Source organism: Notothenia rossii, assembly GCF_949606895.1.
Source record: "Notothenia rossii genome assembly, chromosome: 5".
NCBI lineage: Eukaryota > Metazoa > Chordata > Actinopteri > Perciformes > Nototheniidae > Notothenia > Notothenia rossii.
In genome coordinates this window covers 35,815,078-35,835,527 of record NC_136903.1, presented here as the reverse complement: position 1 = coordinate 35,835,527, position 20,450 = coordinate 35,815,078, and the positions used below count along the sequence as shown (strand labels likewise).

Genomic DNA, 20,450 nt, shown 5'->3' with positions numbered 1-20,450 from the left:
TGTAAGTTATCAATCATTTAAAGAGAGGTGCTGTGTGAGCACGGTTATTAAAGTGTGTGCTGCTGCAGCCACAGATGAATTACGGTCGCCACTCTGGCAAAAACAGATTGAGAAAGTGAGACAGAAGTGGAAGTGGGGAAGGACAACGCTTCATTGCGGATACGTAATTTCACATTCTTCTTCTTCTTCTTCTTCTTCTTCTTCTTCTTCTTCTTCTTCTCTTTAATGGCGAATCGTTTCCACTTGGAGCATATATCGCCACCTACTGTTGAGTTATTAAATGTTCATACTAAATCCTTGTCCTCAGACCAGTGCTTTTGAGGAATTTGAAGATCAGCTTGTTTGCTTCATTTCTTGATTTACTTTCGTATATTGACTTGAAATCCATGTCCTTGACGTTGAGTTCTTCCAGTGCAGTTTTCAGAATGAATCTTTGTTTGTTATAATCCGGGCAGCTAAAAAATACATGATGTATTGTCTCTGGTTGTTGGCAACCATCACAATTGCCATTTGGATGTTTTCCAATCAGATGTAGTGATGAGTTTAATCCTGAGTGTCCCAATTTTATCCTGCTGTTAATGCTCTGCTCTCTTCTACTACTCCCCCAAGTGCTTCCTGTTCATACTTCCCTTTGTATCTGGTATACATGTCTTCCTTTGGTGTTACTGTCCCATAGTTTTTGCCATTGTTGCTTGATGACCACTTTTGTAAAAGATTTGACTTCTGCTCTACTGATGGGTACCATAATATCAATCTGGTTTGCTTTCAAACCACATTTTGCCAGTTGATCCACTACTTCATTCCCTCTAATGCCCACATGCGCTGGAACCTACACAAATTGCACAACAATTCCCAGATGAACTAACCTAAACATGATGTGTAAAATGTCATTTAAAATATCCTGACGAAATTCTGAAGAGAAGTTGTTTATACTCTCCAGAGCTGCACTGGAGTCAGAGCAAATGACCACTCGCATTGGCTGTATTTTCTCTACCCACTGAAGTGCTAGAGAGATAGCCATCATCTCTACTGTATATACTGCAATGTGATCACTTGTACGCTTTTCCACTTTGACTTTTAACTCAGGAACATAAAATGCACAACTAGTTAGACCATTTTCTGGATTTTTGGATCCATCAGTAAATATTTGTATAAACTGCCCATATTGTTCATGTAGAACAGTGTTCACATAAGCCTGTACATTGATTTTGTTTTTCATTGATTGTAACCGTTTCAATAATGATAAATCTACTATAGGTTGAGGTAGCAACCATGGTGGAACAGCTGATAACAACACCGTCGGACTAATATTCCATTCTTTAACTTTGAATTCCTTACATATTTCCGAAACACAAACACAAAAACTTTCTTTTTTTATTTTGTTACTTTCCCAACTTGTTTGTACAGTTTGTTTAGTAGGGTGAGTATCTTTATGGCCCTGTAGATTTGCCCAGTAATGAACAATTAACTGTTTTCTCCTCAAAGAAATTGGTATTTCTCCGACCTCTACCTGAAGTGCCGACACTGGTGTAGATCTGACTGCCCCACAGCATATCCTTAGTGCTTGTGCCTGGACTCTATCTAATTTTTGAAGAGAAGAATATGCAGCTGAACCATACACTATTAATCCATATTCTATGGCTGATCTTATTAAGGCTGTGTATACGTTCCTCAAAGCAGCTTTATAAGCCCCCCACTTAGTGCCTGCCAAGCACCTCATAACATTTAAAACCCTTTTACATTTATCTACTACTTTATCAATGTGAGTACTCCATGTGACTCTCTCGTCCAACCACATTCCCAGAAATGTAAATGTCTTCACTTTCTTTAGTTCTTGTCCATAAAGTTTTAACCTAACCTCCTCACCTATTCTTTTCCTCGTAAAAAATAAAGTTTCCGTTTTTTCCACCGACAATCTAAACCCCCATGTCAGAGACCAGCTTTCAATTTCCGTAATGGCTTCCTGAATCTTAGCTACAATATATTTTACATTTCTGCCCCTTTTCCAAATAGCTCCATCATCTGCAAAAAGTGACTTACCAATATCAGATCCTACTTGTGTATATATATCATTGATCATGATAGAAAATAAAAGAGGACTGATGACAGTCCCCTGCGGGGTTCCATTTTCAACTTCATGCCTTCGAGAATATGAATTGCCAACTCGGACTCTGATGGCACGGCCAAACAAAAAATCCATAATCCAATTATTAACCCATAATGTCCAGTTTTATTAATAATCCTTCCTTCCACATCATATCGTAGGCTTTTTCCACATCAAAGAATACAGCTACAACACACTCCTTGTTTGCTTGGGCTTTCCTGACTTCAGACTCCAGGCACAGCAGTGGATCCAAAGTACTCCGCCCTCTTCTAAACCCACTCTGATAAGGAGTCATTAGTTCATTTTTCTCAATGTAGTATGTTAGCCTTTCTGTTATCATTCTTTCCATAACTTTACACAAGTGCGATGTCAGAGCTATTGGTCTATAACTGACTGGACTGGTTGGATCTTCCCCAGGTTTTCTAATAGGAATAATGAAAGACTCTTTCCATATTATTGGCAGCTTCCCTTTCTCCCAGATCTTATTGTACATCTCCAGCAGCTTTCCTAATGCAAAATCACTTAATTTGGTCAACATTATATAACATACATTATCTTTCCCAGGAGCAGTCATTTTACACTTACTTAATGCTCTTCTCAACTCTTGAATAGAGAAAGGTATATTTACAACACTCTGCGACGAATGTCTTTCTTCATATACATTAGGATGTTCATCTAACACTTCCTGCCTCCTGATCTTACCTTCTTCTGTCAAATTTTCCAAAGAATGAACTTTGACCATTTTTAGCTAGAATTTCTGCCTTCTCCAAAGCACCAGTGGCAATTTCCCTTCCATTCTCTAACACTGGCAGGTTACTCTGCTGTCTTATTCCCCTCATCTTCTTAACCATTCCCCATACTTTATCTAATGGTGTAGTTCTCCCAATACTTAAACAGAATACTCTCCAACACTCCCTTTTTGCTCTTTTAACAATGTTCCTTACCTGAGCCTGTGCCTTTTTATACTCTAATAAATTGTGTAATAAATGTGTCTTTCTTAGCTTTCCAAACAGCCTGATTTTGTTTCGGATTGCATCATTACATTCTTTGTTCCACCACGGTACCATCTTAACACATTTACTAAGTTTACCAGTTTTATTCCCAATAGTTTGATTAGCGCTTTTAATCATATTTGAAGTAAATTGCTCATTTATTTCATCAATACTTCCTGCCATATCAATCTGATCAAATTCATTATCACACAATATGGCAAACATCTCCCAATTTGCTTTAGAAAAAGTCCATCTCATGATACCGTCTAGCTCAACCACATGACTTATATCAAACTTAATTTCACATTCTAGCACAGTTTATTGTTCTTATACCGCAATTTTTGCCAACTACGATGCTCAACAGCTCGCTTAACCGAACTTTGACGCTGGTATCAGTTTTGTTTACCACCAATCATGGGAGTATTGTGTATAGAAAGTGTGTAGTTGTATTTCTTGCACTACCTAACATCCATGAAGGCATCATGACAGAGGGAGGGCTGTCACTCAGGGTGCCAAACTACTATTTGGTAAGCCCCGCCCCCCGAAGCAATATCAGGGTCAAAAGTCTGAAAGTGAAAAAAAAAGATCTGAAAGTGAAAAACGATCTGAAGGCGAAAAAATAATTGAAACCTGAAAAAAAAAGATTTGAAACTGAAAAAATAATTTGTTTGAATCTGAAAATGTAAAATCTGAAACTGAAATAAACAAGTATTCAAATATCAAAATATGTATATCAAAGTGAAATATGAAAATAAATATTTAATTCAAAAAAATTATATTCAACCTGAAAAATTATTTCAAATACTTTTTTTTGTTTTGAATACAACATTGTATTTTTCAAAGTTCAGGATGAAAACTTGGACTTTCAGATAAATTGTATTTTTTGAATGATTAAAACCTAAGACCCTGAAATAGCTCCATAACTCGCCGGCCTTGCCTCGCACTCCAATAGTATGAAGCTGCAGCCTAGCAGACCGCAGTTTCTGGCCTGCAGTTTCTGACCCGCAGTTTCTGAGAGGGGTCTGCCTGCAGACCTCCACTCTCAGGACAGTTCCGGTGCAGACCTCCACTCTCAGGACACCTGCACTGTCAGTACAGGAAGTGACGATTCTGACGTGTGCTAGCTAATAGTGATGCTAATGATAGCTAATTCCTAATAGTAGTATGTGTGTCGTTTGTACAGTGCTACTTATATGTTAAGTAAAGCCTGCATACTTATATGTGTTTTATTTCTGTATTGTTACAGTTTTACAAAGTAAAAGAAGAACAGTAAAGTCAAGAAAGAAAACCTTGCATCTTTATTGGAGGACTTTTAAATGTTAGCTAACTGTCTAGCTACGCATAGGGATACGCGCTATAAGGGCAGAACAGTTCAATCAATCTCAGTGATGAAAAGTGATACTGTACTGATATTAACTACAATACAAGGTGTCCCTATATATATATATATATATATATATATATATGGACACAGGCTTTGGGGGGGACACCCGAGACCGGGCAATGTCCCCGGTAGAAACCGGGTGAAAAAGCCAAAAATAATAATAATAATAAAACCGGGGGAAAGTGAAAAAAAGTGAGGCGGGCAGAGTCCCCGGTCAACTCCTGTTACATTCCTCCATGGTGTCATTTGAGCGAAAAACTTTTACGAGAACCAGGCTGGGGGGGTCAAAAGGGCTTGACCAAGGCCGACCCAAAGTGCAAGGTGGGCGGACTCATTTTTTTTTTTACAATTAGAATTTATTATCTTTTATGAATATATCTGGTTGTATATATTGCTCATTTTCCATAAAAGAAACACATTTATTTGAGTTTGTGTTTTATTTGAGTTTGATGCATACAAATACTGTACTGTATATGATGATTACTTTTACCATAGAAGGCCAGCTTGACCATTTATGTCAACAAAAAAAAGTGTTTGTGCTTATTTGTGGTCCATTTGATAAGAAAATGCAGAACATTTTTTTTTCCATAGCTTTATATCCATAGAGTCTAGCTATCATGATTTCCTCCCTTCTGTTTTTTTCTTTATAAATATTTATTGTGATCTTTATGATACTATTTGCCTTTCTGGTCTTTCTCCCACCTTTTATGCCAGATATCCATCCCTTTCTTCTTAATTACTGCTTTTCCTTCTCCTTAGTTGAACTGGTAATGTACATTTACCATGTAAATGGTAATGTGACTTTTTGCTAATTTATCAGGACACTCGTTCCCTTTCACCCCCTCATGCACACTTGTTCCCTTTCCCCCCCTCATGCCACGGCCCTGGAACTTGGAATATTAGTATTGAGTATATATATAACGTATATATATATATATAGTAAGAATGATATGTTCTATTTATAATTGTAAATGTATATTGTATGTAGACATACATTCAGATGTATATTTTGTTAAAAGAAAACAAAAATGTTAATTTAGTTTTTGGGAGAAGGGGTGGTAAACTTCTTCCCACGCCTTTTCGGATGTGTAATTGGGATGTTTATATATCATTTGTAAGTCAATAATATTTAGTTCATCAATTTGATACTGCTTATGTTTCTACAGTATCATAATTATCTTGTTTAATTTAATTTAAATGTATATGTATTCTTTTAAAAAAAAAATATTGTATTACACGATCCAAATAAATCAAATCAAATGTGTCTCTGAAGAGGTGCTTGATTACTCAAAAACAACTGTTAGTGTGTTTATGCACCTGGCTTCCAAAGATAAACATGCAGTTTGACCAAGAGGCATTTCAGTGCAGAATAAAATGTTATTCATTGGGCACAATGAGGATTCTTCACTGGGGTGAGGCGCGGTCCGTTGCTCCCTCATCCACCATACAACAGCTCCAGCTGCAGTACCCGGGGAAGCCCTCTTCGGAGTAAAAACCCATTAAGATTCCTCGCCGTCCACTTCCCCGGTAGCCTGTGCCATGACAACATGACTTAATACAAAATCTTTTCAAGCTAAATATTATTGTAGGTCTCTATTGTTATTGTCTCTACTGTCAAAACTAAAGCAATTGTAAATACATGCCTGCAATATGTCAATGGCCACCTTCTCCTGGGAGATATCCTTTCTGGCACTCTGTCGTGGCACTATGAACACTGGCTGAAGGGTTCCCTCGAGCAAGCTTCTGGCCTCCAGAGTCCAGAAGGCAAACCTTTGGCCATGCCTTTGAAACCATAAGAACAATATGTAATCTAAAGTATTGCATAGGGAAAGGCTAAGGCATTGGTGCACAATTGATATGCATTAATAATCTCAACATATATTGCCATCCAGAGTCTTACAGCTCTTGTTACTGATGGTCTACTGATCTGTAGATGGTTAACCTAATATAACTAACAGATGTTCTATTGACATGCGACTGAGTTTGTTGAGAGATTGTAGATAATCTAAAAGTGACCTTAAAAATAAAGTGCTACTGAAATTGAAACACACATTGTTAAGGGCTTTCATACCCTTGTATTTGAAAACGCTCCATGAGAAGAAGACACCACCACTTCTGAATCAAAGGCATGTCCATCTGAATCAAGTGAAAAAGACAATTTTTCTTCAAGATGAACAGTATGATGGTAAAAAAAAATCATAAACTAACCTCCTGGAATTCAAACCCGGCGCTTGAAACAATCGACAGAGTATACTGGAACAGAGAAGATGGAAAACAAAGCATTATATTTACAATGTTTACAGAAGCCTGCAAACGTACCAACTGATACCCTACCATAAGCCACATGATGATTTGTACATGATGTGCAGAGTACGGGCAATAGTCATTTATCTTTGGAGTAGCTATGGATTTATTATTAATATTTGTTATGCATTGATTATTCACCGCAATATCATGCCCAGTCTTCTCAGTCCAGCTCCCAGGATGAATCTGCTGAGCAAAATATCTACAAGACAAAAATTCAAAAATTAACAAAAAGACATTTTGGAATTCATAATGTTAAAGTTATTTGGTACTTGTGCACATAAGTCTACAGTAGCTCCCACATGTCTTTGTCAAAATTGCCTTGCAGTACCGGCATGAACAGATCTTTAAAAAGATAACAATTATTTCCTAAAATCAGAGAAAAGTAATCATTTGAAACAGATATATGTGACAACCACTGAGACATTAGAAAATAGGAACCAAAACATACCAGTACAGGCTATAGGAACGTAGGCGAAAGATACCAGTACAGGCTATAGGAACGTAGCCAAAATGTAATGTGCCATATGAACGTCATCTGTTGACCTAAAAGTTGCTCTGTACTCAGCATCACCAAACCCAGACCTGGCCTTATGTGTAATGAGGACTGGGTCACTCAAGGGCACATTGCCTGGGCAGTGCTGGCACATCATCTCCTCTGGAATGAGGTGCCTTGAATATTGCACTTCCACCGATGGAAGCCAGGGCCGGACTGGGACAAAAAGTCAGGCCGGGAATTATACACCCAACCAGGCCACTACCAGTTTTCTTTTGTGCCATTTTCCTGGATTTATTTGTCAATATTTACAGCGTTGCTGCCCATAGTGATAGCCCTAAACTTTAAATCTACTACCTCAGAATAAACATATGGACATGGGTTACTATTTTTTTTTTAAAGTGCAAATCTATTTAGGAACCTATCCATGTGAACATATTTTAAGTGGAGGTGGACCTCAAATCCTCTAGGGGGGTCTGGGGGCATGCTTCCCCGGTAAGATCCATCCATCCATCCATCTTCTCCCGCTTATCCGTGGTCGGGTCGCGGAGGTAGCAGTTCCAGCAGAGAGCCCCAAACTTTCTTTTCCCTGGCCACATCAACCAGCTCTGACTGGGGGATCCCAAGGCGCTCCCAGGCCAGAGAAGAGATATAATCCCTCCATCTGGTTCTAGGTCTACCCCTTGGTCTCTTCCCAGCTGGACGTGCCTGGAACACCTCCCTAGGGAGGCGCCCAGGTGGCATCCTAACTAGGTGCCCGAACCACCTCAACTGGCTCCTTTCGACGCGAAGGAGGAGCGGTTCAACTCCGAGTCCCTCCCGGATGACCGAACTTCTCACCTTATCCCTAAGGGAGACACCAGCCACCCTGCGGAGAAAACCCATCTCGGCCGCTTGTACCCGCGATCTCGTTCTTTCGGTCATGACCCATCCTTCATGACCATAGGTGAGGGTAGGAACGAAAATGGCCCGGTAGACAGAGAGCTTTGCCTTTTGGCTCAGCTCCCTTTTCGTCACAACGGTGCGGTAAAGAGACTGCAGTACCGCTCCCGCTGCTCCGATTCTCCGACCCATCTCACGCTCCATTGTTCCCTCACTCGAGAACAAGACCCCGAGATACTTGAACTCCTTCACTTGGGGTAAGGACTCATTCCCTACTTGGAGTGGACAGTCCATCGGTTTCCTGCTGAGAACCATGGCCTCAGATTTGGAGGTGCTGATCCTCATCCCAGCCGCTTCACACTCGGTTGCGAACCGATCCAGTGAGTGCTGAAGGTCGCAGACCGATGAAGCCATCAGAACCACATCATCTGCAAAAAGCAGTGGTGCAATCCTTAGTCCACCGAACTGCAGACCCCCTCCCCCACGACTACGCCTCGAAATCCGATCCATGTATATTACAAACAGGATTGGTGACAAAGCGCAGCCCTGGCGGAGGCCAACCCTCACCTGAAATGGGTCCGACTTACTGCCGAGGACCCGGACACAGCTCTCGCTTTGGGAGTACAGAGATTGGATGGCCCTGAGTAGAGACCCCCTCACCCCATACTCCCGCAGCACCTCCCACAGTGACTCCCTTGGAACCCGGTCATATGCCTTCTCCAAGTCTACAAAACACATGTAGACTGGATAAGCATACTCCCAGGCACCCTCCAGGATCCTTGCGAGAGTAAAAAGCTGATCCGTCGTTCCACGACCAGGACGGAATCCGCATTGTTCCTCCTCAATCTGAGGTTCGACAATCGGCCTGACCCTCCTTTCGAGTACCTTAGAGTAAACTTTCCCAGGGAGGCTGAGTAGTGTGATGCCTCGGTAATTGGCACACACCCTCTGATCCCCCTTTTTGAAAAGGGGAACCACCACTCCGGTCTGCCACTCCTTCGGTACTGTTTCCGACTTCCACGCAACGTTGATGAGACGTGTCAACCATGACAGTCCCTCAACACCCAGAGCCTTCAGCATTTCTGGGCGGATCTCATCCACCCCCGGGGCTTTGCCACTGTGAAGTTGTTCGACGACCTCAGTGACCTCCCCCCGGGAGATTGGTGTCGATCCCCCTTCATACTCCAGCTCTGCCTCTAACATAGAGGGCGGAGTTGTCGGGTTCAGGAGTTCCTCAAAGTGCTCCTTCCAACGCCCTAACACTCCATCAGTTGAGGTCAACAACGTCCCATCCTTACTGTACACAGCTTGGATGGTTCCCTGCTTCCTCCTCCTGAGGTGTCGGACAGTTTTCCAGAACAACTTTGGTGCCGCCCGAAAGTCTTTTTCCATGTCTTCTCCGAACTTCTCCCACACCCGCTGCTTTGCCTCGGCCACGGCTGAGGCTGCTGCCCTTCGGGCCTGTCGGTACCTTGCAACTGCCTCGGGAGTCCCCCGGGATAACAAATCCCTGAAGGCCTCCTTCTTCAGTCGGACGGCTTCCCTGACCACCGGTGTCCACCAGGAGGTTCGAGGGTTACCGCCCCTTGAGGCACCTAGGACCTTGAGACCACAGCTCACCGCCGCGGCTTCGGCAATAGAGGCTTTGAACACCGACCACTCTGGTTCAATGTCCCCAACCTCCACAGGAATGCCCGAAAAGCTCCGCCGGAGGTGTGAGTTGAAGGCCTCCTGAACTTGGGCCTCCTCCAGACGTTCCCAGTTCACCCGAACTACACGTTTGGGCTTACCAGGTCTATCCAAAGGCTTCCCCCGCCACTCGACCCAACTCACCACCAGATGGTGATCAGTTGACAACTCCGCCCCTCTCTTTACCCGAGTGTCCAAAACATACGGCCTCAGGTCCGATGATACGATAACCAAATCGATCATGGACCTTCTGCCTAGGGTGCTCTGGTACCACGTACACTTATGAGCATCCTTATGTTCGAACATGGTGTTTGTTATGGCCAATCCATGACTAGCACAGAAGTCCAGTAACAAACCACCACTCCGGTTCAGATCAGGGGGGCCGTTCCTCCCAATCACTCCCCTCCAAGTGTCTCCATCATTGCCCACATGTGCGTTGAAGTCTCCCAGCAAGATTAAAGAGTCCCCTTCAGGAGCCCCATACAGGACTCTTTCCAGGGTCTCCAAGAAGGCCGTATACTCTGAACTGCTGTTGGGTGCATAAGCACACACAACAGTCAGAGTTTTCCCCCCCATAACCCGCAGGCGTAGGGAGGCAACCCTCTCGTCCACTGGGGTAGACTCCAACAACGAAGCACCCAACCGGGGACTTGTGAGTATCCCCACACCCGCCCGGCGCCTCACACCTTGAGCAACTCCGGAGAAGAATAGAGTCCAACCCCTATCCAGAAGTAAGGTTCCAGAGCCGACGCTGTGCGTAGAGGTGAGCCCAACCAGATCCAACTGGTAACGCTCCACCTCCCGCACAAGCTCCGACTCCTTCCCCCCCAGAGAGGTGACGTTCCACGTCCCCAAAGCCAGCTTCTGTCGCCCGGGTCTGGTCCGTCGAGACCCTCTGCCTTCACTGCCACCCTTCTGGCAGCGCACCCGACCCCATTGCTGTTTCCCGTAGGTGGTGGGCCCGCGGGACGGAGAAGCGGAGGTGTTGCCCACGTTGCCTTTTCGGGCTGTGCCCGGCCGGGCTCCGTGGCAAGCCCGGCCACCAGACGCTCGCCGACGAGTCCTCCTTCTGGGCCTGGCTCCAGAAGGGGACCCCGGGCTTCCTCCGGGCCGGGTATCCTCACTTCGTGTGTCGTCTTTCATGAGGTCTTTTGAACCAATCTTAGTCTGGCCCCTTGCCTGAGACCAATTTGCCATGGGAGACCCTACCAGGAACACAAGGTTCCAGACAACACAGCCCCCAGGTTCATCAGGGCACACAAACCTCTCTACCACGGTAAGGTGCTGGTTCTTCAGAGAGGTAAGATTTTTTTTTTAAATGTTGGACTTAAATGCATCAATCTGGTGCACTTTGAGGGGGAAATAAAGAGAGACTAAACCCATATGAAACAGAACTGTATACATTTAAATAATCATAAGAACATGGCCATAACCAATAACATACCATATCCAATATGAAAAAACATTGAAACTTGATTTATTTATAGTTTTTGGTTCATTTATAGTATCCTCTTTGGGGCAGCAGCAAAGACTAGTTTTATCTCTCAACAAGTTTTTTAAGTTTATCTTACCTTTTTTCACCTAGTTAACATTTGTGTACCTATTATTCATGCATATTTTAATAATCACTCCCCCTTCAAATGGAAATATGTGTTTACATAAATGGTGACCAAACCGTTTGAGTTCCACAGAGAACTAAGACTAAGTTAACTATCTAAACACTCAAGAGTCCTTTACCTTTACCTGAGCTGTAGTTATCAGTCTCTCAGTCTGACAGCAGAGGACTCTCCTCCACCTTGTTGACAGCTCATTATATCCGTTAGCGCAGCTAGCTAGCACCAGATGCTAACAACAACACTACACGTAACCGGTGCGCACGCTTTCTCTCTCGCTCGCTCGCGCCACACATACACACCTTCCCGAGCTTGAATGACATACAGAGACCAATCGAGGGCATTAGTGTATGATCTGTATGAAAGTGGCCATGTCGGCAGGCCACATCATGTAGACAGCCAGTCACTCTCTGTGAGGCAGAGTCAGACCCACATTTGCGCAGCGTTGCGTTCACAATACATACATACAAAAAAAGATTCCTCAGGCCAGCAGGCCACTTAACAGGCCAGGCCATCGGGAAACCTCCCGGTCCTCCCGATGGCCAGTCCGGGCCTGATGGAAGCCGCAAATTTTCTGGCAGAACAGCAGGTAACTTTTTGTTCCTCAGAATATATTGGGCCATACCTTTCAAATTTTCGACAACTTTTGGTGGATATGGTATATCACCCAGATCTGCCTCATCGTGACTGTGTTCGTCCTCTGTTGATGCTGAAGCACTCAGGCATTCCAACTCCTTTGTGCTTCTGACTTTCCTGAACAGTTCACGGTGTGTCTGAAATAAGTGCCATTTTGCAATGTATTTGTGTGGGCATGATATCTTTGTCCTTACACAAGGACAGTGTCACACATTCTTCTTTGTGTCGTACGACACCATGACTCTTCCCAATCGACTGTAATATGAAACCGTAGGCTCATATATGGATATATATTTTGTTGTCTTCGGGGTTCCAGTTTTTGAGTACACAGATAAAGGGACGTGTTTACATTTGGTAAGGTTTTGCCGAACGGGGCAGAGTCTCTTTTTATCTTCACCAAACCATTCGTTGTTCACCATCTCCGTTAGAGTTTCTTCATCAAGCTCAGTAGGGGAGGCATAGGATGAACAGTAGGTTATGGATTTTAAATGTGTACATTGATAGGCTTTAATTCCACTCCTCCATGCAAACTCCAAGTTTACCTGGCACTCATTGTTTTCACAAGAAACATGCTGATTTTCTCCCCACAATTTATTCTGAACATGCAGAGGAATACTTTTTACTATTCTTACTTAATTTTAAGGATCTATGCATTCACTCTGTAGGTGTGAACTTGCGGTTATGTCCTTTTGTTTGGCAGAGTGCTTTCTTTCCATGTGCTTTTTAAAAAAAAATGTATTTATGAGAACATGGCATATGGGACATTTCTTCTTCAGTACAGGCACTACACGGACCCTTTGCATCTTTCCCTCTGGGATGATGCGTGTTGCTGGATCTGGGATGATGGCGGTTGCTGGATCTGGGATGATGGCGGTTGCTGGATCTGGGATGATGGGGGTTATGGCAGTGTGCTTTGCCTTGCACAAAGCCAGGTGTTTGATGAAGTCTGGTTTGCGCATCAGCGTTGACTGGCAGTAGAAGCAGTGGAAATGACATTGTGGTCGGCAATTTAATGCACATCTGTGAATAGAACCGTATACCCTTAAACATAAGAATATAGAATTGTAGTATTATTATTTTGTGATCATATTATTTTAACGTGTAAATTATGAATACCAAACATCTGAATCAAGTAACTGGTCACAAATCATAGAAGGACTTGTTTTGATGTATTGCTCAAATGGAACTGATCATAACATTCAGGCTGCTTTTAATGCAGACACATTGCAACTCCATTTGCATTTCACAAGAGAATGTTTTCAAACGTTACCTTCATGGAGAACTGCACGGTTGAAGTGGCTCTCTAAATGGGCTTGGACCTTGTTCAATTTGGCTGGGTGGAACACATTTGAGGCACATAACGGCAGTGAAAGTCTTTGCAGCATGTAGTACATCGCTGTAAGTCGGGCAAGGATCTCCCCACTCGGATTGTAATATGCATCTTGAAAAAGAGAGAGCCTAATTGGTCAAACTGAACATTATAAAATAATTTCACAGACAGACATAAATTAGGCCTAATTGTTAGATTCTGACTCGACAGATTCTAACCTACAGAATAGGCCGACATAATAACTGACTAAAACACCTCATGCAATATTAGAAAACATGTCAAAATGATGAGACTCTCTGATAACACGTAGTGTGGAGTAAACAGGCAGTCAGCACAGTTAAGATTATCTACAATGAATTCAAATAGTAATACAATGACTATTAAAGATGCATTTACACTGAAGACAGAACTTAGGCTACTGCTGATTTAATGTAGTGGACAGACACATCATATTGACATGCTTTTGTCATCCTTTGAAGTTTAATTAATTAGCTGACTATAATTAATGATCAGGGTTGGGAAGTTTACTTTTGAAATGTAGTAGGTTACAGATGAGTAATTACCCTGTTAAAAATGTAATAAGTAATGTAACTGACTATGTAACTATTTGTATTGATATTCTAATGTTAATTATGGGTCTTTTATTTTTTTTGTGAGTCACTTTAGATAAAAGCCTCTGCTAAGTAACATAACCATAACATACGGTTTCATTAAACAAATAAAGAAAAAGGCTAACAGTTGGTTTTGCAGCGAGTTCATAGGGCCTAGGGCCTAGGCTAACAGATTACAAAACAACACGATTCACATTACTCACACTCTTACTGTAATTAGTGATTACATCAACAATTAATGTAGGACACCTAGTTGGGCTTGCCAAAATCACCCTCCAGTTTTATTAAACAAATAATCAAATATGCTAACAGTTTATTTTGCCGAAAGCTATAGCTAACGAATAATTGTTTTTAGTGCCTTTAATACGGTAAGAAGCTATCATAAGCTAAAAGGTGATTGTTTGTATTGCCTTAAGTTAAGACTATCATAGTTAACGTTAGCTAATCACACTTCATTTCAAGACACCGGAATTGTTATTAATGTTAAACAAATAAAACTTTAAAAGCACTTCACATTACTCACATGTGCGTTGTCATTCATATTAATGTCTCATGCTCGCTAGGTGGCAGTGTAACTAAAAGCTGTTTGCGATCCGCCTTTTAAAAAAGAGAAGAAGGGCCCAGAAACTGCGGGTCAGAAACTGCGGGCCAGAAACTGCGGTGTGCGAGGCTGCAGCTTCATGCTACTCGTCTTCGTTGCCCCAAACACCGCCACCCCTCACCGGCCCACAAGTGCAAGAGGACTTCGGCAAAACAGAGCCTGCCCAAGTATATTAAAAAAAAAAGTACCCAACTCGCCTGTACAGTGGGGTAAGGCGCTCATTTTGCAGCTCATCGTTTCAAAACAGAAGTTGGCTGGAATATTCCTGTAAAAAAGATGCCGTCTTCTGCTATGCATGTAGACCTTTCGGTCTTAAAAGGGGAGTGATTTGTAAAATATCCATAAAGAAATAGTAAATCTGCTTACAGTTCTGTTTCATATGGGTGTTGAGATGTATCCATAGATCTCTTCATTTTGCTCTCAAAGTGCCATAGATTGATGCTTTTAACATCAATATTAAAAAAAAAAAATCTTCCCGGGGGAGCATGCCGGAGGAGGTGAGGACCCCCTAGAGCAGGGGTGGGGTGGGGAACCTCCGGCCCCCGGGCTGTATACGGCCCGCAAGACCATTTGATACGGCCCTCGAGGTAATTTATAAACACACGCAAAAAACATTTTTTTTTAAGAAATCTATACCGCAAACAAATTAAACAAAGTGAGTGCCTGTTTTTCCTGGCCAAGATCAGGATCCTTGAACACAACACGAGCCTAACCTGTCATCACGTGGTATATGTCTCGTCTGACAGGGGTGCAGTTATGACGGAGAGCACCAGAACGTCGCTCCAGCACTTCCAAGCAGTACCCATAAGGAGCCGTACACATGGCTCAGTTTTTGCGTGGCTGTGTCTTAGTTGTAAGCCCAGTGACGATCTGTTCATCTGTCATACTGATCATACAGTCAATAACTTTGTTGTTATTAGCATCTGGTTAGCTAGCTATGCTAACGAATATAAGAAGCTTTTTCTCCAACCAGTGAGGTAAAGGCACATCTTTATATGATCATTATAGTTATAAAAAAATAAGAGAATAAAGTAAACGGGTATAAAATACTATATGACAGTAAAAAAAAGTTGTTATTAATAAACAACAATACAGTTTGAAAGGGGAGTGATTTGTAAAATATCCATAAAGAAAAAGAAAATCCGCTTACAGCTGTCTCATATGATATGGGTGTTGAGAGATGTATCCATAGATCTCTTAATGTTGCTCTCAAAGTGCACCAGATAGATGCTTTTAACTTCAACATTTAAAAAAAAATCTTCCCGGGGGAGCATGCCCCCCGGACCCCCCTAAAAGAGGTTAGGTTTCCTGCTTCCGGGAAAGCTCTAATGAAAATGAAACCTGCAGCCACATGAAATACCTTGGAGTGATCCGCTTCAGGACAAATCACGCGCAGCGGGTCCATACTATTGATGTTCCTCGCTACAGATCACGGTCCTGACGTCAGCCTGTGCTTTTGTGCTGTTTTTGAGCCTCTAGTAAACAGGAGTCCTGCCAGGAGCCGAGGGGGAGGATCGAACCCGCGGCTGCAGGATGGGGATAAAAGAAGCCGGGAACATCAGAGAACAGACAAACACACACACACACACACACATGCTGGACCACACACTCACTCTGCAGCAGATATGGTAAGTCACATTTTCAACTATTTATGTCTGATTCATCCCATTTTAATTGTGTTTTTGTAGAGACTTATTTCATGGATCTATTTGCAATTGGTTTAATCATGAATGGACAACTTTACCGAACATGAATATTAGTATTTATTTAACTCTTCCATAATTTAATAACTACTGTTGCTTTAAAATACTTAATTTTTTGTAAATTACATTGATTCTGATTCTGACTCCACTTCTTTGGTATGTTTAAACATTTCTTTTTAAAAGTAATTTATAAACACAAATATAAACTCATCCTTTTGCATACTGTATAAAAGAAACAAGACAGAAACATGCCTTACTGTATGCCCTAAATCCAACCATTTTTGTTTTGGTATTACAAACAATATTTGACGTCATTAAGTAATCAATAGAGTTATTATTCCATAATGTATTACATATAATATAAATGGACACAATACAAAAAAAAATGTCCTGAGAAAATAAAGTCTTGCCTGTTTACTGGCATCAATCAACTGATTCATAAACAAGAATGCAACTGTAAATGCTTTAAACGGAAAATAAATAGCAGATCATTTAAACAACAGCTTCAATTGAACAGTATATTTATTAAGAGTAGACAGTCAAATAATAACAGTTCAAAACTCTAGAGTGAGCAGGGACATTTCAACGCTTTCAGATGATCACTGTTTTACAGGTAAGGATCGATTGTTATGGTACCTCCGGAGTAGTACTGCATTATACAAATTTAGTATCTACTTACAGCACATTTACACATATAACATATTGTTATATAGTATAATATATTATAATATAATATGCACTAATCCGGAAGGTTATTTTATTATACTAATATTGACATTTATAAATACAGATTAACATCAGTCCAGGGACTACAGATGAAAAATTGCCTCTAATTTACATATTTACTGAAATGTTTATTTATGTACACTGTCCCTGTTGAATAAATAAACTAAAAATAATAATAAAACAAAAATAATAATAAAACAAATGCATATAATATTATATAATCTACTATTATATAATTACAAATATACTCTTATCGTAAATGTCCCTTCTGTGGGACTAATAAAGGTATTCTGATATCAAATCTACTAACAGTATATTTACATAAATGGAATAAGAAACAATATAATATAATACCATTTAACAAATTGTAGTATGATACAATGTTATTGAATGTAATACAATATTGTTTAATATAGTATAATATAATCAAATATAACGTAATACAATATATTTTTATAATAATCAACCCATAAGAACCCGGACCCATTTCTACTTTTGGGGAAATTAAGGGGAACATAATTTAGGCTAAATAGACCACCTAGAACACCTTTCTGACAAGTAACCCCTCCTAGTGTCACATATCTGAAAAGTGACATATATGTCACATTGGGCTTTAATGGTAAAGTAACTCTTATTTATAATTTAATTAATGAGGATGATATTTTGGTTTGAATTAGTTTCAACATTCTTTGAATTGAAGAATAAAGAATATATAAACTAAATATAATTGAATCAGCCAAATTAACTGAGCAGATCATAATCATATTTCTAATTATGCATATACTGTATGTCACTCCGGGTTTACTGTGAAAGTTTAGGGTTAAAGTCCCGATGTGACATCAGTGTTACAGCGATGTTTGTCTCATTTGTTTCATATCAATTTGATCAATAAATGTTTCCACAACAGGTTAAATGTAATAAAGGACATGTTATGTAAGCATTTTAATTCTTAAATGGCTTGAATTTTACCTTTAGCAACATAAAAAAAGCTTTTGAAATGTAGCTATTTCTGTCACATGTCTTAGTCTGGCACATGGACATCTTGGACATGTTGTTATGGGAACACTCAATCACATGACCTGGACCATGACCCACTAGACTGCTCAGGGTGTGTCACTGAGTGACTCCATGAGATAAAAACAAGGCTAAAGCTGTATAAGGAACTTTCCAGAACATTTAAAGGTCATAATCACCTGTGTCACAGTGAGTCCTTAGGAGTTCATGATATAATATAATATATGTATATCACGAAGGCAGACCCACACACTCTCCATCACGTTGTAGATGAATGGGGGGGGGGGGGGTTGCGATCCCTGTGTGTAGAAGTGTGTAGCTGACGGCTGGATGTGTGTGTTGTTCCAGGAGAGAAAAGCCACCGTTGTATGGACGTGTACTCTAGTCCTCTCCCTGTTCCTGGAGTCGTGTCAAACACAGAAGGTAAGTCTCAGCAGCTGCTCACAGTCTGACACCTTCCTGCATCATCTAGTAACTGTTGTGTCCCCCCCCCCAGCTGAACGTCCACTGGGGGCCTCAGTCCATGATGTACCTGAAGGGCAAACGTGAGTCTACTCACACTGCAGCTGACACAGGGGGCATTTGTTTCCCACACATACAGTATATATTTTATGCATTTGACTCTTCAACCCTCCCCTCCCAAAGACACTTTGTGCAACATTAACACATATTATAAGAGCACATTTCCTCTGTATATTCTGCACATTTCTGCACAATGCTGTCTCTTTTAAAACTGCACCTGTTTACACACATTTTATTTCTCATTTTTGTATTTTGTATGTGTGTGTGTGTGCAGATGGCAGGAGGTTTGTTTCGGAAGAGGACAACAGTGTTCTGAAGCAAAGCCTGCAGGGCTGGTACGCAGCACTCAGAGGTACATCACACTGCCCCTCACCACACTGTCCCTCATCACACTACCCCCCCCCCCCCCCCCCCCCCCCACATTGCCCCTTGGATCTAGCTGACCTAATATTCATGCCTTGGTCAATATGTTTAATACAGACCAATTGACTGCTACCATGGAAACACGTTTAGCCAATTTGGAACACTGGTCAGAAGGTGTCACTCACTGTCACCATGGAAACACTGGTCAGCAGGTGTCACTCACTGTCACCATGGAAACACTGGTCAGCAGGTGACACTGACACTATTAAGGCTATAATGTAGTCAGACTGTATTGAGTGTTAGTAAATCTGAAACCTCATAATGTCAGGGTTGGGGAAAAATAGGATCCAAATGCAGATTGAGGAGGAAAGCAGGTTTCAAAATGAAACAAAAGGCGAGCTTTATTCACAACAGCTGAAAAAGACAAGAATCCATGAACCTGTACGAGGTAGCATCCAAACAAAAAGGGACTGTGACCAACATGAAGAGAGACATGAACGACAAATAATGAACCAACACTGAACACAGGAAGAGACAAGACTAAATATAGGGAGGGGTAATCACGAGACGAGAAACAGCCGGGCAGGGGAGGAGAAACACAAGGGCAACAGGTGAACACAATCAGACAATTAGACACACCAGGGAAACTAACGACAGGGAGGACAGAACAGCAAAATAACCCCAAAACTAGACACACAAAAGCTCAAACCCTGACACATAAATGTTTTTGTATAAAAATGTACTTTAAGAGACTCACCAGAAGCAAAAACAGGACCAATTAATAACATGTTACTTTCCCATAAAGTGAGCAAGTGGAATAAGTGAATGTAATTGTCACAAGAGCATTCATCTACAGTCTAACAGGCTACGACACAAACAGCATCAGGAGAGACGATGAGAAAGAGTTTTCCACAAACTCTTCAGATATTTGTCTGACAGCTGGCAATTTAAAATGACATGGTCTGTAAAACTATGCCAGACAATACATTTACATTACATACTGTACCATAACACAAGACATCAAATCATTTAGCGTGGCCTTTTCATACTGATCAGAGGTTTTAACCAACTTCCTGTGTGTGTGTGTGTATGTGTGTGTGTGTGCGCAGGCATCCAGAGGCTGCCGTCCCAGGACTTCAGTAAAACCAGTCACATTGTGAGTCTAGAGAAGGTCCTGGTCAGCTACCTCCAGAGGAGATGAGACTCACTTTCAGGATACACACACACACACACACACACACACACACACACACACACACACACACACACACACACACACACACACACACACACACACACACACACACACACACACACAGTGTGACAGGCAGACCCAACCAGCCTCTGAGCAGTCATCAAGAAAGCTCTGGTTGTGGTGATACAGTGTATAAATATTCACTCTCTTTATTTTTCATGCATGAATAATATACGTGTACATATTTCTAGACAAAATACTGTGAATAAACGATGAAGATTTGTC

The 20,450-nt window shown here is 41.5% G+C and overlaps 2 protein-coding genes across 10 annotated transcripts in view; one reads left to right on the top strand and one right to left on the bottom strand.

Annotated features, from left to right (window-relative positions):
• LOC307039950 (uncharacterized protein) overlaps positions 1-16,061 on the bottom strand; it is a 19,620-nt gene extending 3,559 nt beyond the window's left edge. Inside the window, exons 1-6 of one of the 8 annotated variants that reach the window (XR_013808368.1) lie at positions 14,565-14,701; positions 13,371-13,541; positions 6,926-6,986; positions 6,689-6,733; positions 6,552-6,616; positions 4,584-6,262 (exon numbers count right to left, since the gene is read on the bottom strand). Coding sequence is in view for 3 of the 8 variants with exons in the window: in XM_079682414.1 (XP_079538540.1) it covers positions 5,885-6,012; positions 6,145-6,262; positions 6,552-6,616; positions 13,371-13,494 (435 nt within the window). In the remaining 5 variants the exon portion in view is untranslated. Of the gene's footprint in view, positions 1-4,583; positions 6,263-6,551; positions 6,734-6,925; positions 6,987-12,091; positions 13,142-13,370; positions 13,542-14,564; positions 14,702-16,002 lie in introns of those variants that run through there. The other 7 variants (XR_013808367.1, XM_079682414.1, XM_079682415.1 and 4 more) reach the window with 7 other exon arrangements.
• Positions 14,585-20,450, top strand: LOC307039949 (spexin prohormone 2-like). 2 transcript variants are annotated; one of them, XM_079682411.1, is made up of 6 exons: positions 14,585-14,851; positions 16,122-16,270; positions 18,434-18,508; positions 18,582-18,630; positions 18,882-18,959; positions 20,080-20,450. In XM_079682411.1, exons 1-6 carry the CDS (start codon positions 14,722-14,724, stop codon positions 20,169-20,171), a joined length of 573 nt encoding a protein of 190 aa, XP_079538537.1. In that variant the 5' UTR covers positions 14,585-14,721; the 3' UTR covers positions 20,172-20,450. The 2 variants fall into 2 exon arrangements, with proteins under 2 accessions (XP_079538537.1, XP_079538538.1); XM_079682412.1 differs by lacking the exon at positions 14,585-14,851 and having other exon boundaries at positions 16,137-16,270.

Coding starts and splice junctions, on each gene's coding strand:
- LOC307039949 (XM_079682411.1), top strand. CDS start 14,722: ATGCTACTCGTCTTCGTTGCCCCAAACACCGCCACCCCTCACCGGCCC. Junction 18,509..18,581: donor AGTCGTGTCAAACACAGAAG/GTAAGTCTCAGC, acceptor CCCCCCCCCCAG/CTGAACGTCCACTGGGGGCC. Junction 18,631..18,881: donor GATGTACCTGAAGGGCAAAC/GTGAGTCTACTC, acceptor GTGTGTGTGCAG/ATGGCAGGAGGTTTGTTTCG.